Consider the following 21,237-nt stretch of genomic DNA (forward strand, 5'->3'; position numbering starts at 1 on the left):
TCCTTAAACGGTTAAGAGGCTTACCAGTTCAAACCCAAGCACCTCAGACTGCAAGCACAGACAGGGCTGGAGCAGCAGTAAGACAACATTTCAGGAAGTAACCTCAAAACCTCTTTTCTATCATCAAATCTAATTTACATGTTCAATTAATAGGTCACTATTAGGTTGTTTATTCCTGAGAATAAACATGAAAATAAAGCTTTTCCCTTTTCTGCTGGGAGAAAGCTGTAAACATATTGTGGCATTTGAGATGAAATATGTTATACATATGCAGACACGAATAAATGCATATATCTGTGTCTGTCCTAGGAATGAGAAATATTGCAGTCCTGATTTATGGGTAAATTCCATCTTCAATGAAAGTTGACTTGCTTAGAAATGAGGAGCAGTTAGACCCTCGGGACTGACAAGTTTAATACACAGAGAGTTGATAAGCAAGTAACATTTCATTAACTCACTCTTTGAGAAAAAAAAACCCTAAACACTACTGAAAAATGTAGAATTAAGCTAAATTAATGAGTATAATTAAAGTGAAGTTTTAATGATGAGATCTCTGTTATACTTTTCAAAATCAGACATTAATTCCATCAAAATAATCAGCTAATGAATGCAAATCCTAACACACTTGCTTCAAGAAGTCTTTATTACCAAGGAAAACATATTAATATTTTACATGTTATAGACTTAGTATGCTTCAATGCTTGTTTTGAGTTACAAGTTTCCCATACAAAGAGCAATCTATTTACATAAAATAAACAAATATTAAGCTTTCAGAGACTCTATGGCACCTATAAATATGTCAGAATTCAATTACTTCCTATTTTACCTACTTTGCAGAACAGTTTTTCTTACAGCCAGGCTGTTTGTCTGACCCACCTGAGGCAAAGCACCACTGAAGGAGCAGCACTGCTTAGTATGACATTTGCAGCCAATACCACCACATGCCCTGTATCCTAGTGATGAAGAAGGATCACTGATCCAACCACATTTTAGGCATCACACTTAAGAGATCATACTTGAGGGGGCACTCAACATTATTTTACTTTCTGCTTGGCATAATGTAAAACTAACAAAACCCTTAATGCACTTATAACACTTGCAGTCCATCACAGCAGTTCAGGGATTTAATTATCAATTACTTCAGAGTCAGTTTTATGAGGATTAGTATTATACATGGGCCAAACCACTCAGCTTATCAGTGCTGCCTAACCAGACTGCTGCATTATGAATGGCATGGCAAAGGGGAATAAAATCCTCATTATGGGGCACTGCTGCTGTCCCTGATACTGTGCCACAGCAATTTCAGCTCAAAAGCCTCTGTGGTACCACACACTTTGTCACGGGACAGCAACTGCCTAGATCCTTGTTCCATCACCTCAGGGCAGGACTGAGATCACTAGGATTGGAAACTGGATTAAAAGCTCAGGATCAAGCTGCAAGAGATGCTGATTAGCAATCCTGAAGGCAGGCCTGGTGTCCCTGACAGAAAAATACCCCCAGTCCCTATCTGCTTTTGTGGGAGTCACCCAAGCTCTCACACCCCATGGCACCCGTGAGCAAGTCTTACTGCTCTGCATCCCAGATGCTGACCATATGTTCATGCAAGTCATTTGCTCATGGTTGCAAATATGACTCTACCAAAGCTGTGTTTAATCCTGTGTTTCAAATAGTGCAGCAGAACCAATGATGCAGATCAAATATACTGCCTTTGCAGCATACATCAACATACTACAGCTAAAAACCCATCTCTGGCCTGCATGTGTGCTTTGCTGTGGATACAGGCACAGGAATCAGTTCTCTGATGCCTCTACACTCCTGTACCAGTCTTGTCCTATCTTCTGTCACCTCAGCCTCTTTCATGAGCAATTCATTCTTCATAAATGGAAGCATTAAAGACAAAAAGTCTGGTAAGCTGACACACTGCTGAGAGAAAGATGAAGTAATTTCAGGAAAAAGGCTTTAGTCAAGGAAAAGGTGATTATAAGAAAATCTTGTATAAATAATTAAGAAAAAAAATACCAAAAATAAATTAATGTATAGAAATCAAAATAAGATTTCAGAGGTACACAAAAGATAAGTAAGAGGAAGTATTGAACCAAAGGAGAACAATGAAAAGTACTTTGCAACAGAATAAGGTACTGCAGAGAAATTAAACACATTCTTCATCTTGCAAGGAAAATGGTAGGTGAGACGCCAGAAGTGAAAACAATGTGTCCTGGGGTGGACAGTGAAAAACTGGAGACATTAGCAGCCTCTCCAGAACAAGTCTTGTGTAATTTAAAATCCATAAAAACAGTCAGAGCCCAAAGACCAGATGAGACACACTTTGGGGTCCTGAAAAAGATGACAGACAAATTATTGGACTACCAGGAGTTATCTTTAATACCCTTTCTGAAACAGAAAGGCATCAATAGACTAGAGAGAAACAAGCAAAATGACAGGAAGGAAATTATGGAGAGCTATGAATTAAAGTTGACCTCCAATGCAGGTAAGATCCAAAAAATAATCAGTGATTAAAAAAAAAATTAAAAATTTTTAAAAATAAAGAAAAACCCTTTTGAGAAATATGAAACTGTTATGAAATACAGCCTTAGTGGAATAGAATCACAGTAACAGCTTGTACATTTTATTTGAGAATACTTCTCACATACTGGCTTTTTAAAAGGCAGTACTATGGACAAAAAATGGGACTGATAAGCTGATCCTCTTTAGATTTTAGGATGTGACATAGCATAGGAAGACAGTAAATTAATACATTCAAGACAAGCTCCTGTATGGATTAAAAGTGGCTAAGGAAAAGTCATGTCTGCTAGCATCAATGATGCAGGATAATGTGGATAATGGATGGGTGATGGATGAACAAAAATGAAGGCAGTGTTCATTTCTGAGGATCAGAAAAAAACATTTATTTGATAATAGGTCCTGTTTGCATTTTCTCTTGTATCTATCTCCCAAACTGGTTCCCATAACACAAGGGCTTATCCTACACATATCCTGAACTTACAGGCTCTTGCAGTTTCATTTAAATGGAAATTATGATCCAATTACTCTCTGCACCTGTATTCCTGTGTTCAATGCTGACTGAACTCAAATCACAGGATGAACTGGTATTTATAACCCAGCTTGCATTCTTGGGGTGTCTCAGAAGTCACATACAGGTGAGTTTGGTCAGCTTCTTTAATGGTATCAGTACAGGTAAACTCCATATGCAGGGTGAGATAGTGAAGGACACTGGCAAGAGGTACTGTATTAGAGAGAACCTTGATTTTCTGATAAACCGCAAATCCTGTCAACCTGTATTGCACTGCAGCAGTCCTGCTTTCAGAGGCTCCAAGAACTCATACTGAACATTTTTATAAAGAGTTTTTCATGAACAGGCTAAATAAGCATACATCATAAGGCATCCCCTCCTGGGGCAAGAGGAGGGATCATATCACCTTAAGTCATTAACTAACTTTAGCACTTGTGACTATTTTAAAAAATCTCTGCAGCATTCTAGGCTGTTAAACAGCTGCTACATTTCACTCTGGCATTGAGTGATTTTCAGTTGTCTCTGAACTTGTTCCTGTTGAAATGTGCATTTCCACACTTTCCCAGGCTACTAAGGAGTGTCCTTTAGAAAAAATTACTGTCTCTTTCTTGTGATATTGTGCACTTCTCCTTCCAGCTCTTCTTGTGCTTTTTCCTCCCCTGTAATTCTGCCCTGTAATTCTGAGCTGGGCAGTAGCCAGAAAGAAAAGTATATTAGAAGTGTTGTCTCTGGAGAGAAGTACACCAGAGCTTCAGAGAGTCAAGATCTGTGCTGGCACATTTGAACACTGACCAGGTTTTCAGAGCACAACATGGTAGGGAATATCAAATCCAGACTGAATGGTGAGGTCTTCTTGATGGAAGAAAATGTCCCATTATCTTCCCCAGAACAAAACCAAAGATTTTTCAGGCATTTACAAGGCAGAGGAAGATAAAAAGGTGAAAAATGAGAATTATTGTTGAAAACTATTCTCTTTCTTTGGCAATGACCTGCTAAACAACCTTTGCACAAGTCCCAGGCTCCCTTGTTAGCTTTTCTGCAGGATAAAAACACACACCTCAAAGAGTGCTGCTGGAGATGTGTAGTATCAGGTCAAAGTGTTGCTCATTTTGTGATTTTTCTACCTCAAAGAAAAGCTATCTTATTGGTGACTACAGTAAAGGGAAAAGAAAGAGAGTTCATGCTTTACCTGAAGCATCAGGATGGTAGAGGCTGGGAGCACTCGTTATTTCTCCTTGCTGATGGAGACAGCTCCCTGAGGATCTCTGACTAGCAATGAGAATCCTGCTCTTGGCAGATGGCAGCCTGGACACTGCCCCCAGTCCCAGCTGTGGCTTCAGGATCATGGCAGGTCGATAAAAGCTTGGTGGCACCTCGTAGTGAGTGTACGGTGCAGGGCAAAATTCATCCTTCGCAGGCCTTTCCCCAACCTGCAGAAAAATCATTAACACAGATACTACACAATAATCAATAAACACAGACAATATGCAGCTCCAAATTGGTTGTAAAGGCTAAATTTCCCTCCTGGTGAATCTGGTCTTCAGAACACTGCAAACTTTCAAAACATTACTATATGAATTCTGTTTCAAAAATATATGTATTCCACTATCAATATGCAGCTACACCCAAATAAAGAATTGATGCCTTCCCCAAAAGAAAATGGATAAATGAAAGACCTTCAATTAGTGAAAATGAGGGTACTGTTAAGTCACAAAAGGTTATATTATTTACAGAGATAGATACTCTGAGATAGTGTGTAAGTGGAATTTTTATTAGAAGTTATTTAAAATATTCTTGCCCTGTTCTGGGAGAAGTTGGTTTTAACTTAGATAGCTAAAAATAAAGCTGGAGGTGTTTTAGGTACATTTTATCAGGGAAATTGTACTGCCAAATAATTTCTGTGAGAAAAAATATAACCCCCAGTATGTTCTCACTGCAAAATGTTCATTGTAATCTGTGCCCCTCTAGTTCCTGGAAAGAGACCTGGTTGTGGACATGAGCACACTTCTCTAACTTTTGCTTTCAGAAGCCTGTTGAATATTCCAAATCAGAGCTACAAAACCCATCTGCCCATGTGAATTGGAGAAAAAAAAAACCTATCAGATTTGCAAATGCGAAACATTTACTATTTATCACGAATAGATGCTGCTTTGTTAAAATCAGTAACGAATCTCTCAGTATTTTGATGGGGATTTGCTGTAAGAACAGCAGAGTAAGTCCCAAGCTGGAAGTGCTTCCTGCTCATAGCTGGTTCATGGTTTCTGGGTAGAGTCCAACATCTTCACCATTTTCTTATAAATTGCAATATCATCATAATGTTGAAAGGACCTATGAATATTTTTTCAGTCATCCTATTTAGGCCATGGGAAAAGAAAAAAAAAAAGCAGAGGAAATAGGAAATCTGAACTAAATCTGTTTAAAAATTAATCAAAAAAGTGCCACAGGCTACCTAGGAAGAAATGTAACTGCCAATTAATTAACTCTGCTGTAAGTTATGATGCATATAATATGCCAAATCAATTTCTATTTAGCAATTATAAGCACTAGAATATACGCTTCAACATTGGCTATAAAAGCTTTGATCCTAGCTCCTTCAAGAGCTTTAATCCTAATTTAGCAAATCTTTAATATGCTAAGAGACAAGATTGGCCTTAAACTATGAAATACAGAATATTTGAGGCCTTTCCACAGGAACTAGGAGGGCAGATGCAACAAAAACTGAGCTTTATAGTTTTGCCCTATATTTTTTCCTCTGTTTGCAGTCCTATTTCCTGCTATTAGATCTTTCTCTTTTCTTTTTTATTGTAATCCTATGACCTATTTTAAGTTAAGATGCTTTTTTTTTTTTGCTGTATAATATGAATGATTTTGTAGGCTTGGATTGCATATGTCTGGCTTCTTACTTTCAGCTTCTAGATATGAGATTGTTTTTCTGGATAAGCCTCAGTTATCTTCTCTCTCCCTGATAAATTTATTTCTATCAGATTACACTATGCATACTATCATTTCATATTTAAATGAAAGTTACACACCAATGCCAAGTATTTCATATAAGGAAAAGATAAAATCTTTAAATATAGAAAATAAGCATATTTTATAAGCTGGGTCAGTTTGTTCAGATCTTCTCTTACCCCATTTCTTTTTCTTTATTGACAGTACACTAGGAGTAACATAGAAAGGCAACAAACATGGACACAAAACCAATCAATCACAAGCATAAAACCTCTTCTCATGCTGAGAAAAGTGAGAAGGACTTAAAATAGAATAATTTAGATTGTAAAAGACCCTTAAAATAATCAAGTCCATCTGGATTTGCCCAAATATCTCTCAAGAATTAGATGCTATTTTTTGAAGGTCACAGTTTTGGAGGACATAAACGTGTCATGAAGATACACTTCCATTCAACTGTGAATTCATGAATTGTAAAATTCAACTGGTCTCAATAGAATTGTATAACATCATTGCCATTTTAAAGCTCTTCAGAAAGATATGATCCCCATTAGCAACCTGCACTAGATTTTTGTATGAAAGACTTCTAGGGAAATGATATGTTGCAGCCTGTCCACCAAGAAGATCAGCCCAGAGTTTTCTTCTGTGGTGCTGTCTGCTTATTACTCACACACTCGTGAATGGATTTGTTAAAATGAGCCAGAAAAGTCTGCAACAAATACTTTGAGCATACAGGAATTTCCAGAGGCTGGGTATTCCTGAGCAGAGTTGGCAGCATGGCCAGCAGGTAGGGATGCCCAACACTTTCCTTCATGTTACTTTGCTTATAACATCATCAAACATTAATGCCTGGAGGAAAAATTTGCTTGTCAAGTGCCTGCTCCAGGCAACTCTTTGGGAAAAGACTTGGCAACATCAGTTCAGGCAGTTCAAATAACAGGATCAAGGGGAAAAACTTTTGGTTTGACTATATATAAAACAACTCCCCTAGCTCCTTTTTACCTCAGCAGGCTTTTTGTTTCAACAGATTTTAGTCCATCCACTCTCACAATGATGTCAGTGCTGGGGAACAGACCCAGAGGGTGGCTGAATGGGGCTGGCACAGCCTTGGTGAGGCAGCCAGGAGAGCTGGTGATCAGCAGATCTCCTTACAGACCCTCACCAGACCAGGGCTCTTGGCAGCAGGCATAAAACAGTGGATAAAGTGGGCAGTGGGCACTCTGACAGAGCACAGACTGTACCTGCATGGGTAAACCCCTGAGTCTGCAGACCAGACTAGCCACAGCCTGAATCCTTCTCGTGCTAAAACACTCCTCAGCAGTGCTCAGAAACCTGTCCTTTGTTCACAGATATGTCTGCTGATCCTGCCTGATTATCTGAACCCCAACTCTCACAGACACCTGTGGTCTTCAGAGGGTCATACCACCCTGTAAGGAGTCAAACAGCCAGTGCACAGTCTGGGTCATTTTGGCTTTCATTCCATTCCCATGCATTAAACAGTGATAACCCAGTAATTTCCCCTCACCTAACAAGGCCATTGTGAACATATGCTAATCATGGCTGGAACAGACAACCTCACAAAGACTTTAGTAATTCATTCCTTGGACATAAAAAATAAGGGACAGAGCTGAAAACTGAAGTTGAAGGGAAAAGAACAGCAAGCAATGTTCTTTCTGTGTTTGTGATGCGAAATAACTATAATCTTTGCTTGTTCCAATAGGTTTCTGGTTAATATGCCATAAGGGGAAATCTACACTCACGCACAGTATCTTAATTTTGGTATTTGCCAGGTTTTGACTGCCAACAGTGTCACTAAATTTTTTATTTCAGTGTTTTTCCTTGGGTCTATACCATATGTAGAATGAGGTAGGAACTAAAATAGCCTTAATAACACCACAAGACACAAAGCCAAAAAACATACCCTTAGTTTTAAAGACTCACTCAAATAAAATCACTCTGCTATTTTCAGTGTTTATATGAAAAGCTTAGTTGTTGAACTACCACAGGTCCCAAGCAGTGGGTGCAAAAGCACATGACAGACACAGCTTGCTCTTCCCTGTCCTTTCTCCACCTACCAAGCCAGTTCATCCTTCCTCCACTGTGCTCACCTCCCAGTGGGGATTTCAGGAACCTAAGGCTCCTGCCCAGTATAGCAAGTCAGAAACAAAGTGAGATATCTGGAGCCAGTGGTGTCTAGAGGAACTTCCATCACATTTTGGCTTTCCGGGGAAAAGAAGAAATCTTTTTAGAGGTGCAGGTCAGTGTAAGAAACAGCATTAAAATTAGTCAAAAGTAAATCTTCTTTTGTATTATATGTATAATCCAAAAAGAGCTCTGATAGTCCCTAAACAGAATGGAATTAGTTTAGACCTCTAGCACTCTCTCTACAAAAGCCTGCCAACTTTCCCATTAGGAAGGAAAAGTCTGTATGGGTAAATTACAATCATTTCCCATTTAAAAAGAAAAAAAATCAATTCAGCATGTCTTTTTCTTTCTAAACATCCCTATTTATAATACTAGCAGGTGACCAATTTTCTGGAAAATACTGGAAGAGCATAGTGACAGCTTCCATTAACAGATAAGCTATCACAACAGGGTCAGTGCCAGAAACAGTTAGGTAAGTTTGTTCCTAATGATCACACATTGTTTTAGGATTCACTTCTTATTTGAGGTTTGAGAATTAACATCTGGCAGCAATAAATCAGTAAACGATCACACAAAAGCAGCTGTCTAAGCTGCAGCAACTTACCTCCTGCAGAAACTTCTCGCTCATCGGACCGAAGTGATGACCTGGGGGCCTAATTCCTGACACTACTAGTCCAGAACCGAAGAGTCTTGGCTTCTGGAGGTCGGGTTTGAATTTGTCATAGAGGATGCTGGCAGGTTTTGTGTCCCCTGCGCCGGGCGCCTTCTGCTCGGCGGGGATGGGCACGCTGCAGGCGGCGCCATCGAAGGGCAGCCCCGCCGGCGCGAACAGAGGCTCCAGCTGCTCCATCGACCGGGGGCTCCTCCGGATGTACGTGATGATTTTGGGTCTCACAGGCTTGGGCCGGGGGATGGCAGGCTTCATCTCAGCGCCTTCTTCCAGCTTTTCGCTGCCGTCGCTGTCCGCACCAGCCTTATCTGTCAGGGAGCCCTTGGGGTGGATCAGGATGGGTTTTGGGATGGCGCTGCTGCAAGCAGCCTTGAGAGGCACTTTAGGGGATGTGTTTAACAACTGTGTGCTGTCAGTGGGAGGTAGGACTGAGGAGGGTGACGATTTGTCATCATGAAGTGCATAAAGTTCCTTCAAATTAACGTTTGGTAGCGTGGGCTGACCATTAACATCCGGCGTTGGCACCGGGCTCGCAGGAGTTGGGACACATAAAAAGATATCAGCTTTTGTTGGAATGTTACAGCTCACTGGTGCTTCCTCTGGAGGATGTTTCTGTACATTAGCTGTTTCTTTACTTGAAATTGCAACATTTGAGGTTTCCCCATCGCTGCTATGAGTGTCAGGTTGCTGGTTTGACACTGTCTCTGCACTGCGTGCTCCGTGATGATCTGAGGGATCAGAAGCAGGCACAACAGCATCCTCAGTGCTTTCTTTGACTAGCATCAGTTTATTCTCACTAACTTTCAAGGGTTTGCTGTCAGGTGGATTAATATAATGTAAAGGAGATATCTGTTCACCAACTGTTTCAGCACAAGCTCTGTCAACTTCATGCAAATTTTTGTTTTTTCTTGATGTCACTTTGATGCTGGATTTACTACTGCAAGTGAGGGGAAATACTGTTTCCATTTCCTCATCAGTAAAATATTCCTCACCAGCATGGCTGATTGCCCTGCTGTCACTGTCACTGCTTCCTCTCCCTTCCCCACTGATGGTGGCATTATCATTTTGTAATTTATCATCAGGATGAGTTACTATCTGGTTTGACAATGGTTCCTCTACTCTATTACAAGTTTCTTGAAAATGGGATACTTGAGATTTTGACGTGTCAGACCCAGAACTTTTCTGTTCCTGCACTGCTGAATTTTCAGCTCTTGGACACCCTAGGAACTCTACCAGCATAATTCTCTCTATCTTTTGTGGACATGTATTTTTATATTGTAGAGATGGTGCAGTCCGAATCTCCAGTTTTTTACTTTTATCACCCTGACCTAATTGTGCTTCTGATTTACTAGCAACCTCATTGAGCTTAACAGTTGAATGCTGAGAATGAGAAGTATGCAGTGTGCTTTCAATGCTAACATTTGGTACATTTTCTGGTTTACTTGTTTTCTTGTTCCCTGAGGTAGGTGGTTTGGAATAAAATACAGTATTTTCCTCTGAGGTATTGTCAAGCGGACGAAACACCATCCCAAGAAAATGATCCGTGGATGTTTTTTGGGCTTTCTCTGTACTTCCTGCCAAGTGGTGAGACCTGTCGATGGAGTCCAGTGATGCAGAAAGCAGACGCTTACACGACACGCGGCCAACGCCGTCTTTCGCAAATGTTTCAGGCTGAGGAGAAAATTTACTCGGTCTTCCCAAGGAAAGCCTTTTTATTCTCTCCACCTCCACAGTCCTGGACATTTTTCCCTTAGGAAAGTTCTGGCTGAAGTCAATATCACCTTTGGAGACAACCTCCAAGCTGGCATCATTTGTGCTACTCTTTAAGTTGGACAGACTTTGTCCTCGGCTAATCCTGATGTGCCTCGATATATCCTTAGCTTCGCTGGTCCTACAGTCTTTCCCCATTTCCCTGCTTGTGGTGGAGGGCAGCTTGCTTTCCTGTGCACTGCTGTGACAGGTTCGAGAGTCTTTGAAGGTCAGAAGTTTATTCTGCTCTGTAGGCAGATGAGTCACTTTCTCTGTTCCTCCACAGTATGTATTCCCACTCTCATCTGTCAAATCATGTTTCTTAACATCCCCGTCAGTGGCTCTAACTTTTGTTACAATTTGGTTGGCATTGGTATCCCCAACATTCACAATGCTTTCATTATTGTTTCTTATTTCACTGCGGTTGTCCTGAAGCTGGGAATAACATGACTTGTTTGGAATTAGTGGAGCACTCATTTTGAAGCTTCAGGTGACTGCTTCTTTTTTTTTTTTTTTTTTTTTGGCAGTGCTAATTAATGAGAAGGTGTTTTTCCCTATCAGGTTAACTTTTATGCATGCTTCAGTTATACATTTAAATTAGAACTGATCAGTAGAAAATTCATCATCAGAAGGCTTGAAGTCTCTTCTCAGAATCACATTTTTCTGCTGCTCAGTTGTCTCTTCTGCAGCCTCTGGACCTAGGAAATCTTTATGACGTGCTGTAGAGAGGTTCAACAAAAGCAAAATAGATCTGCCAAGTTCCCTCTGAATGAGAGCCAGTTAATCCAGCCAACCTAAGGGGGAAAAAAAACCCAAGCACAAATAAAACAAAAAATCCAAACAGACAACATTACATTGATGTCAGGAACCATGCTAACTAAATCAAAGTTAGAATCAACAGCACTCCCAGGTATAACCCCAGCACAGAATGTTTTCAAACACTTTAAATGCTGTTTCAATCACAGCTTTGCTCCCAGCAAAGGTTCTTAGTGTAGCAAAGATCTCTGACTTGATAAGGTATCAGCAAAAATTGTCCTGGTTAGAAGAGTGGTTGTTACTGTTTTTAAGACACATAGGTTTACAAGTGGAAATAGGCAAAAATAGCCAGGTGAGGGTGGGATCCAGTCTTAAGGGTCTAAACATTTGCATATTTCTTCAACAATTATTACACCAAGAGTAGCTACTAAAGCATCACTGTATAGATTAGCTATAAATAATTGAATTCCAAGTCCATAAAAGTTGTTTGTGGGTTTCTCTCCTTGCCATGTAGAAATCACTGACATTCTTGTGCTGACACCCCCAACCCCTTGACCATTTCTTAGCCAGATCAATAGATTCCCAGAAAGTAAGAGATTTGGCTGCAAGGAAAAATGTATTTTTTCTGAGACAGATGAATGTGTATATTTTTAAATATAGAAGACTATACACCAATCCCAATACAGTGCATCTCCTTTTGGCTTCCTCACACATGTGGCTTCAGGAGCCCAGATTTTGTCCTCTATCACCTCCAACAAGATGAAGGTGAGATTTCTGTCTATTCCATGCCTGAATTCACTCTCTGTCTCTTGTACCCTGTATGTTCATACCCTTCATCATAAGGAAACATGGACACAGGAAATTGGAACAAGCTCCACAATTCTCAGAAACTGGAATTCAAAGCACTTGTGATACTCCCAGTTGAGCTGGGTTTCTAGCTAGGGGCACTAATTAGGAGTGCTGAATAAGTCCAGTTCTCTTCCTACAGTGTCTGGGTGCCAGTCTTGGTCCCTGTGTTCACTGAAAGCATCTTCACACACAGTGTGTATAGGGGGCTGTGCCGGTTTGCTTCATAAACCAGACCAAAAACTTGGGCTTAATGTTCTAGTACAAATTTATTAACATGAAGGTCAGAAAAGACCTGACCCCTCTCAAACACCGGGCACTGTTCAACCTCAGTATGCTGCCAGTTGAGACTAACCTCTTAAAGCTGACAATGATGGAGTCTGTGCACTTGACATTTCAATTTCATCTCTTTTTGTGACATCCAGTCTCAGATAGGGATGTCAAAGACTTGAAGAACTCGCTATATTCTTACACTTAACATCCATACAATTACCAAAGATACTTTCCTTTTTGCAGAATATTGCCTGCTTAACTTTGTAACGTGTTTTATGACTAACATTGCAATAATTACACAGAATAATGGTTCTCTGATTATAAATAATACAAGTTTCCATTCTGCTACAGAACACACGGGACTCCTACTAAATTAATCTAGAAATGTTTTCCTGTTAAGCAATACAAACTTTGAAGCTTGGTTTGGTCAATGTATTGAACATTTATATATTGTTACAGGCCTATTTGGAAGTAAGGTTTGTGGTTTTGTGTTACATTTGGGACCTTAGATTTGATCATTCTTCTGTAAATAGCTGCTATTTAAGAAGTTTTGGCTTGTATTTTCTACAAGATAGTTTATTTTCAATGGCACTGTCCAAGCTCAACTTCACCATTCTCTTCGGAGTCAGTGAGATGAAAAGACTCAGCTGTGTCTGGGTTCTGCTGGCTCTTCCCCTAGTTTTTATTACTCACCTCTCTTGACTGATGTTGGCTGACATACACACGTCTGAAGTCACTCCCTGCTGTGCAGGAATGCTCTGAGATGAGAGGGATATGAACCTCCTAACTCTTCAGATGCCCTCCTCAGCACAGGAGAAGGGACTAAGAGGAGTCTTAAGCCCAACAAAGACAACACTACATCACTTAGCAGAATATCACTAGGGACTCTGGACAAGAAACATGCCTGCAATCCTAAAGACTGAACTTGGTGTATGTAAGGATTTATATGGACAAAATTTTCTTGATACTGTATAATGTAAAAATATCCCCTATGAATCACTGGGAGTAGGAAATGAAGTCATAGCTCTGCATGTCACAGCATCTTGGCAGTAGCTGTATTTGTGGGGGAAAAAAACCAAAAAACCACCCAAAAAACAAAACAACCTAAAAAACCTTTACAAAGTGATAAGAACGTGCTAGACAGTAGAACAAAATTATATCCACCAGACTATGTTTAGCTATGAATCCCACAGGGAGAAGAAAAGTTCAAGGAGCCAGAAACACAATTAAATACTTCTGTTTAACTCCAGCAGTATCAGGTTCCTTCTAAGATGTCTATCTCTTATGAGAGTCTGTTTTAAACCTGAGCTCATTTAAGGATGATCTAGGAAAGAAGCCTACAAGAGTTTCTTCCCATCTGATATTGCAGTTCCTCCACCACACTCCAAGTTACATTTGGCCAGCAGGTCTCACCCTAACCTCTGGAGACATCAGGAAGATGGAGAATCTGAGCTGGATGATTTTTGCCCCAGGACATGAAGCAGGGACTGCATCAGCAGAGCTCAAGTTTATAAAATAAAACTGGCTGGAAAAAGACAGCAGCAGCCTGCTTTTGAATAGTAACAGGGGTGCTTTTTTTTGGTTAAACAAGTAGTGCAGAAATATTGTTATCCTCAATAGGAATGGAAAAAAGAAAAATGGTGAAGAATTCCACACTACTGGTTGTTTATTCTGTTTTCAATCTGCCACAAAAATAGAAGGGTCATAATTATGAGATATACAGAGAAATTATCAAAATAGGTAGGCAAATAAAAATGCAAATAAAGAAATAAAACCTGAAATATGTTGAGAATTCTGCTTCCTGTATAAACATTTCCTAATGCAGGCTGTTACAACTGCTTACCCATCCCAGTATTGAGAGGCTATATCCAGAATATTTACGGCAAGATACACTAAAAACATCTGGGTGTTCTGGAAACACTTCACATGGCTTAGGCTGGTTGCTCTTCCAGTACAGTGTGTATGAGAAGCACCTGAACACTTCATTAACCATCTGCCACTGAACTGGTGCCTCTTGCTACTACCATAAAACAAAACAAAACAAAACAAAGCAAAGCAAAGCAAAACAAAGCAGAACACCCCCAAACAACAAAAAACAATGGGTTTGTACATTGCTGGGGCTGAGCCAGTAGGCTGAGAAAGGTCAGCCATGGGCCAGCATCCCCCATCAGCTGCCCACTCCTGCAAGGTAAATGCTCTCAACCCAACAGGGTAGTGGGTCATGCTGCCCAAGAAATAGGATTACACAGGCAGGCTGTTCACTGGGAGAAGAAAGGGTTCCAGGTAGACTTCATTGCAGCCTTTCTGTTCTTAAACGGAGCTTATAAAAAGGGGGAGAATTATTTTTGACATGAGCAGCTATTCACAGGGAAAGAAGAAACAGTTTTGAACTAAAAGAAGAGAGATTTAGAACATATATTAGGAAGAAATTCTTTATTGTGAGGGTGGTAAGGCACTGGAATAGGTTGCCCAGAGAAGTTGTGGATGCTTCATCCTTGGGAGTGTGCAAGGCCAGGTTGGACAGGGTTTCAAACAACCCAATTTAGTGAAAAGAGTTCCAACCCATGGCAGGGGGTTGGAACTAGAAAATCTTCAAGGTACTGTTCAACACAAACCACTCTATGATTCTGTGATACAGCCGACTTGGTTGTGACCCAGAGAGGAGTCAGGAGGTCTGATGGGGTCTGTCCTCACAGGAGGCAGCTTGATCACAGCTTGGTTCAAAGCACAAAGTGAGAAATCTCCAGCCATTTCCCTCAGAGGCTATCCTGATGAAGAGCTCCAAGTTCTTAAACTCCTGGAGAATCCTGGACAAGGGCTGAGCACAAACTCAGCTCTGCTGCCCCCTGCACACATCCTGAGGCTGAGAGTCTTGGAAGCATTACAACACCACAGATAAACTCCTGCAGAAAAAGACCTGGCCCAAGAGAAAGGCACTGCTGTTGTCTGACCAGTGCAGTGATACAGGGATGAAAGCAGATGTGGGATATATTTGTATGAAGTGGGAAACAGATGTGGTTTTCACAGTTACTACAGAAAACTGGCATGAGCAAAAGCCTCCTGATAAGCACAGTTGTCCCACGAAATGCCACTGGGGAGAACTGGCAAATCTGGCAGAGCCTTGCTGAGGCATTCTCTGGGAAATGAGATGCCAGCACATCCAGTGGCAGCTCTGCACACTGCCAAGAGCTGAGCCACAGATGAAACAAACACAGTGCTGGATGGAAAGGAGGTGGGAACTCTCCTTGGGAAGCCCAAATCTTCATGGAGAACTATTTCTAATGGTGATAGAAGATGAAAGCTGATACTAGGATATTAAAAAAAATAACAAAAACCAACAAACCTTTTGGAGTGGGTAACATTCAATTGGAATTAATTAAAAGTGGTGGAGAAGTGCTCACCCAGGCGTGTGATAATTTTGTTAATGTGATTTGGAAGGGTGAGAACTAAGATTTGGATACAGTCCCCGACAGCTTCTATTCATAATGAAGCAGACACAGCTGTTTGAGGAAATTACAGCATAATCTCATCTTTGGCAGATCCTGTGGAAATGTTGCTGTCTGTCATGAAGAGGACAGTACTTCAGAGAGACAACTTTCGGCCTGACAAGCAATTAGAACATAGGCAGAGAAGAGATGATGGAGCAAATGTTAAATTTTTACACACTGGAGAATGGCAGGAAGGCAGTTCTGATTCAAAAGTAAAACTGAAATTATTTGAAGATATTAAAACTTTTTGTAGAGTGTGGCTCTGTAGCATTTCCAGAATTTCAGTGGTTTAGTGTGTTTAATGTCTCTATAGTCAATAAATTTTAATGATTTCACTGTTCACATGATAATAATATATTTTATACCTTTGTAAGTATATTTATAAAAACTGAAGATAGAACAGCTTAGAGTTTCATAGGCCAAGGCAATTTTTTCTTTATACCTCATACTTCAATTTTTATTCAATAATAAAACAGATTTCATTTTATCCAAATCATTAATAAATTTAATCTGGTCTCCCAAATCAATTTTCTAAAAATTATTATGAACAAAAGAGACTTTAAACTTTTGCCATATTTAGCTTCAAAATTTTCTAAATAAAAACTTTTCATTTTCAGTTCCAAGTAATAGTTCAAGATCAAATTTTCTTCATCTTGCCAAAGTTTCCAAATGGCAAATCAGGTGATGCAGGAAAGTTGCTTCCCCTACACAAATTAGGTTTTTTTTTTTTCCTAAGTAACAGGGTGATAACAAGCCCAGTGGATAACTCCTGTTCTTGTTTTCACTAGACTTAGGATGAGCCATTTCTTTTTGGCTCTCTTCACAGTATTTCCAGAGACATTTTTGGTTCAAGCCTTCAGTAATACAACTGCCTTATACAGCACACCTGAGAGATCCCATGGAAGCAGCACCACTTCCAGTTTGCTGGAAATCACCACCACATGCAACACTCCTGAAAGCACAGCCAAAGATAAAGCTGCTAAAGCAAGGTTGTCCCCTTACCTTCCCAAAGGAGGGGAGGTGGCAGCACCTGAAACAACAGGACTGAAAAATGGGCTGCCAGCATGAGACCCCAGCCCTGGAAATCACTGCAGCAGCTGGCAGTATCATGATGTGTAACTGGCTTGCAAGTGCAACTTTCCTTTCTGAATAAACAGAAAAAAAGCCTGAAAGAGATGGTCCATGTTAGAAACATTTATAAGCATCCTTAATTGCCTGTGTATGGCAACTGGAGGACACCAACACAGTGGATGGAGCAAAGGGAATGCACTGGAGTGTTTTATCTCACAGGCCCTACTGAGCATGGGAAACAGCCACGACCACGTGCTCTTGGCTAAAGAAATCTGCATTTTCTCCTTGGGGAACAGACCCATAATTTTTCCTGCCATGGCAGTGGCAATGGCAATGCAAGAGCAGAAATTTTTGTACAGCTTTGTAATTTACCTCCAGTTATGCTGTGGGAATCAGTATGTCTTCTATGCAAACTCATCAAAAACCTTCCCAAAAAATGTATATAATTTTCTTTTCATAAGAAACTTCATATGAGTTTGGTGGGGGAAATTTTGTCAAAACTGCATTTTGTAATATAATACTCTAATCATTTGTTACCTGTGAGGCTGAATTCCCACAGTACATTATATGGAAAGTATCCTGCTGACTGCTATTTCAAAGGAGTACAAGATTTGGGATTAAAGATTCTCATTATCAAAACTGACAAATTATTTTCATTATTAGCATCAATCAAGTCTCCACCAGGCATAAGCCTGAATAGTTGTTTTTCAAGACTTCTTTTGTTTTTTATATTTCTACCTGCTTTCAAATATTCACTGGTGCATAAGATAACATAAGCTGATATAAACAATCCTATTAATTAGTTATCCCCTAAAAGGAAGAAACCTCTGTCTTAGCAATTGGAATCAGGAGGCTGATTGATGATCACAGCAACTAACCTCTGAGAAAATGTCTGATTTTATTTTAATTCCAGATAAGCACACCTGGCTAAAGGTATAGGAATATCTCATACTTTCTGGGGCAAAATGCTGTTCAATTTGAGAACTTAAAAAAAAAAAACAAACAGCAGAAAGGGAAAGCCACTATGAAGACATCATCAAATAAGGGCATCCTGACTTTTTAAGTAGTACAAGCTGGTAAATTGAGCAAGGCAAGACCTCAGCTCAAGCCATGTATATCTTTGCTGCCACAGCCATGAGCAAAACACAGGCAGTACAAGAAAAGCTTGAATCAAAAGCCCAAAGGAGAAAAAATTATCACTTATCACCCTAAGGCACCATAGAGCAAATGAAAATGGCAAGAAAGAAAGCAGTAAAGAAATTTTCTTGAAGAAAAACTATAGTCAAGGCAAAAATTGATTCCTCTCAAACAAGTGCAAACAAATGGAACAAAAATTACATATCAAATCAAGTCTGTGCTGCCACAGCTCAGCCCATCTGCTCACACTGAGACATAACCCAGGGGTCAGACCCAAACATGAGGCATGGGGACAGCCCTCTGCCCGCCTTTGTTTGCCCAGATGCCAGCAGGGATACACAAGTGCCCTGCTGCAGCACTGAGCACTCCTGGGCACAGTGCCACTGATGTCAACAGGAGAGTGCAGTGAAGGGGACAGAGGCACCACCAGCTCCCACTGCTCTCTTTCAGAAGGGAGGGATTCTGCCCATCCTTTCTGCTGCCTTCACTCACAGAGCCCAGCCAGAAAATTACTATGTCCCTCTCTATCCAAAAACATGAATTGCAGCTCATCATAAAATCTGCAACAGCTGGACGGTGGATGCGTGGGGCCCCAAAACACTGCTTAATTTATTTCTGAGCAGCACAAAATCTTGATGTGGGAAGGGGATTGTGAAATGTTTCCAAAATGATCATTGTTTTTTTTGCTAAGACTGCTAAATCTTTCCTGGCTTCCAAAAAAACATCTGGGAGACAGAAATAAATAGATTTAGTTGTAACACTCAAACATGAAAAAAAGTTCATAAATTTGCTTCCTATTGAGCAAAAACCCCAGAAACTCAGAAGCTTTGTCTACTCCAGCAAATTTACCCACTGCTGATAAAGCAGTTATAGCTGGTACTGAACTCAGTTTAACTTCAAGTGTAGCCAAGGGTAAACTGTCTTTCCACATCATTTTTTGAATTCTACTGAATTCAATGGCAGGTAAATGTGTCAGTTCTTAACTATATACCTAAATACGAATTTAGAACCCTAATTTTAGATTGCTAGGTTTGCAGATTGCAGTTTGAACTATGACCAGTTCTATAATGCTGACAAATTTCAGAAATGCTACTGCAGTCAAACTTTCTAAACATTACTGCAATCCATCAGTAAAAACTGAAACAAATGTGAAGCATTATCAGAAATTCTGCTCATTTGCTTTAATCTCAGTAAAAAGCATCTTCCATAATTTGATCTTTATTTCCAGAATGCCACTATATTTCCAAAATATAGACCAAACATTGGAGATTTGGAAATACACATTTCCAAAATGTAGAACAAATTGTGACTTGTGACTACAGACCTAAGGGAGAAAAAAGCACTGTTAATTTGTTTTAAAAATCAGTGTCAGGATGAAAACTGTGTTAAAATCCAGACTGGGCTCTGGACTAGAGGAGCCTGATTACAACAGTTACTACAACCAACTGAAGGGAATAAATCTCAGTGTGGTTTTATTCTCACTTTTACTTTCCTACCAGGCTCAGTGAAGTACATGAAGTAGGTTTCCAGGTGTAATTCCAATTATTAGTAAGGTAGGAGGAATATATACAAATATTCTACTCGGGCCACCCTGACTGAGAAGTTGGAATTTCAGATGCCACGATGTCTGTGGAGGCTCAGCAAGGGAGAACTGGAAAGGGAGTGATCACCTAAGAGCAGAATGCAAAATCTTAATATTCAGACAGGTGAAGCCCAAGTACTGCATTACCCGCCTGCTGCTGTTGATCCTGAAAGTGCATGTACTACAAGCAGTCCACAGCAACACTGCTCTGTAAACAATTAAATTTGTTCCATTTAAAAAATGTTGTGTATGTTGCTCAAAAGTACTTAGAACAAATTGTCAAAAGACTGTCTGTCAAAAGGCCACCCCTTTTCATAAATTAACAGAAATTTGATTCAGCTACAGCACTCAATCACAATGCATTCCTTACATGTGTAAATAAAATCAGAAAGACTTGGGAACTTAGGGATTGTTTTCCCTATCCTATTTTTCAACATCAAATTTATATACAATAAAATAGCAGGATTTAACAGCTTTCTGCTCATGTTTATTTTTAAAATGCCATTAATTAGCAGCTGTGCCCCAGGCACCTCCTGTATCTATCAGATACAGATCAGCTGAAAACCAGCTCCCACCTCCTCAGCCCAAAGTGAAAGGGATGTTTTGAGTTCAGTGTTTCAACTTGCAGTAGTCCCACTCTCCACTTACCCCAACCATGCAATTGTTTTCCCTCCTCCCTTCTCCAGTTGGAAGAGGTTCAGGCTTTGAAGCATGTGCCAAAGAGCTGGGCTTTCAAGGCAAAACACAGAAATCAGGGGGGGAAAAAAAAATTAAAAAAGAAAAAGAAAGGTGTGCTGTAAAGGAAGTACCTGCAAATTCCCTTCCTTCTTCCTCCAGTTTGACTACATCTACACACTGAAGGAAGAAGGATGTGGTCTCCCAAGGAACTGCTCAAGACTTTCCAGCTTTGCTGGTGGAGCTGGTTGGGGGATGAGTCCTGGTGGAGGACAAGCTGAACAGGAGTCAGCAGGGTGTCCTTGGAGCAGCAAAGGTTACCCAGGTACTGGCCTGCTTTAGCCAGAGTGGCCAGCAGGTCAAGGAAGTGGCCCTTCCCTCTGCTTGAGGCATCTGGTGCAGCGTGTCCAGCTGTGGGGCCTCAGGCTGCTGAGAATGAAGAGGATCCAGGGGAGGGCTACCAAGAGGGTTACAGATTTGGGGCATAAAAAGGATGAATATAGGGCCAAGGGGTCATGGTTGTGTTAGCCTGAAAGACTGGAGACTGGGAGTGACCTAACAGCTTCTTCTCAACTACCTAGAAAGGGGAATAACAGAGAAGACAGAGCCAGACTCACCTCCTAGGTGTTCAGCCAAAGAAAAAGAAGTAAAAAGAAAATCAAGCTGCAATAAGGAACATAAAAGGAATGTAAGGAATGCAAGAGGAAAAAAAAATGTTATAATGACAGAGGTGAGGCACTGGTACAGGTCACCCAGAGGAATTATTCAGTTTTCCTTCTTGGAGGACTCAAAAGGGGTCTGAGCATCCTGACCTAAAAACAGTCCAGTTGTGTGCACAGCTTCGAGTAGGTGAAGCCAGACATAA

The 21,237-nt window shown here is 40.4% G+C and overlaps 1 protein-coding gene across 1 annotated transcript in view; it reads right to left on the reverse strand.

Moving 5' to 3' along the window:
• Positions 1–21,237, reverse strand: part of MTUS2 (microtubule associated scaffold protein 2) — a 285,836-nt gene that overhangs the window by 145,818 nt on the left and 118,781 nt on the right. The window contains exons 5-6 of the mRNA XM_079298328.1: positions 8,730–11,338; positions 4,221–4,461 (exon numbers count right to left, since the gene is read on the reverse strand). Coding sequence (XP_079154454.1) covers positions 4,221–4,461; positions 8,730–11,021 — 2,533 coding nt within the window. The 5' untranslated portion in view covers positions 11,022–11,338. The remainder of the gene's footprint in view (positions 1–4,220; positions 4,462–8,729; positions 11,339–21,237) is intronic.

Source organism: Erithacus rubecula (assembly GCF_903797595.1).
Source record: "Erithacus rubecula genome assembly, chromosome: 1".
Taxonomy (NCBI): Eukaryota; Metazoa; Chordata; class Aves; order Passeriformes; family Muscicapidae; genus Erithacus; species Erithacus rubecula.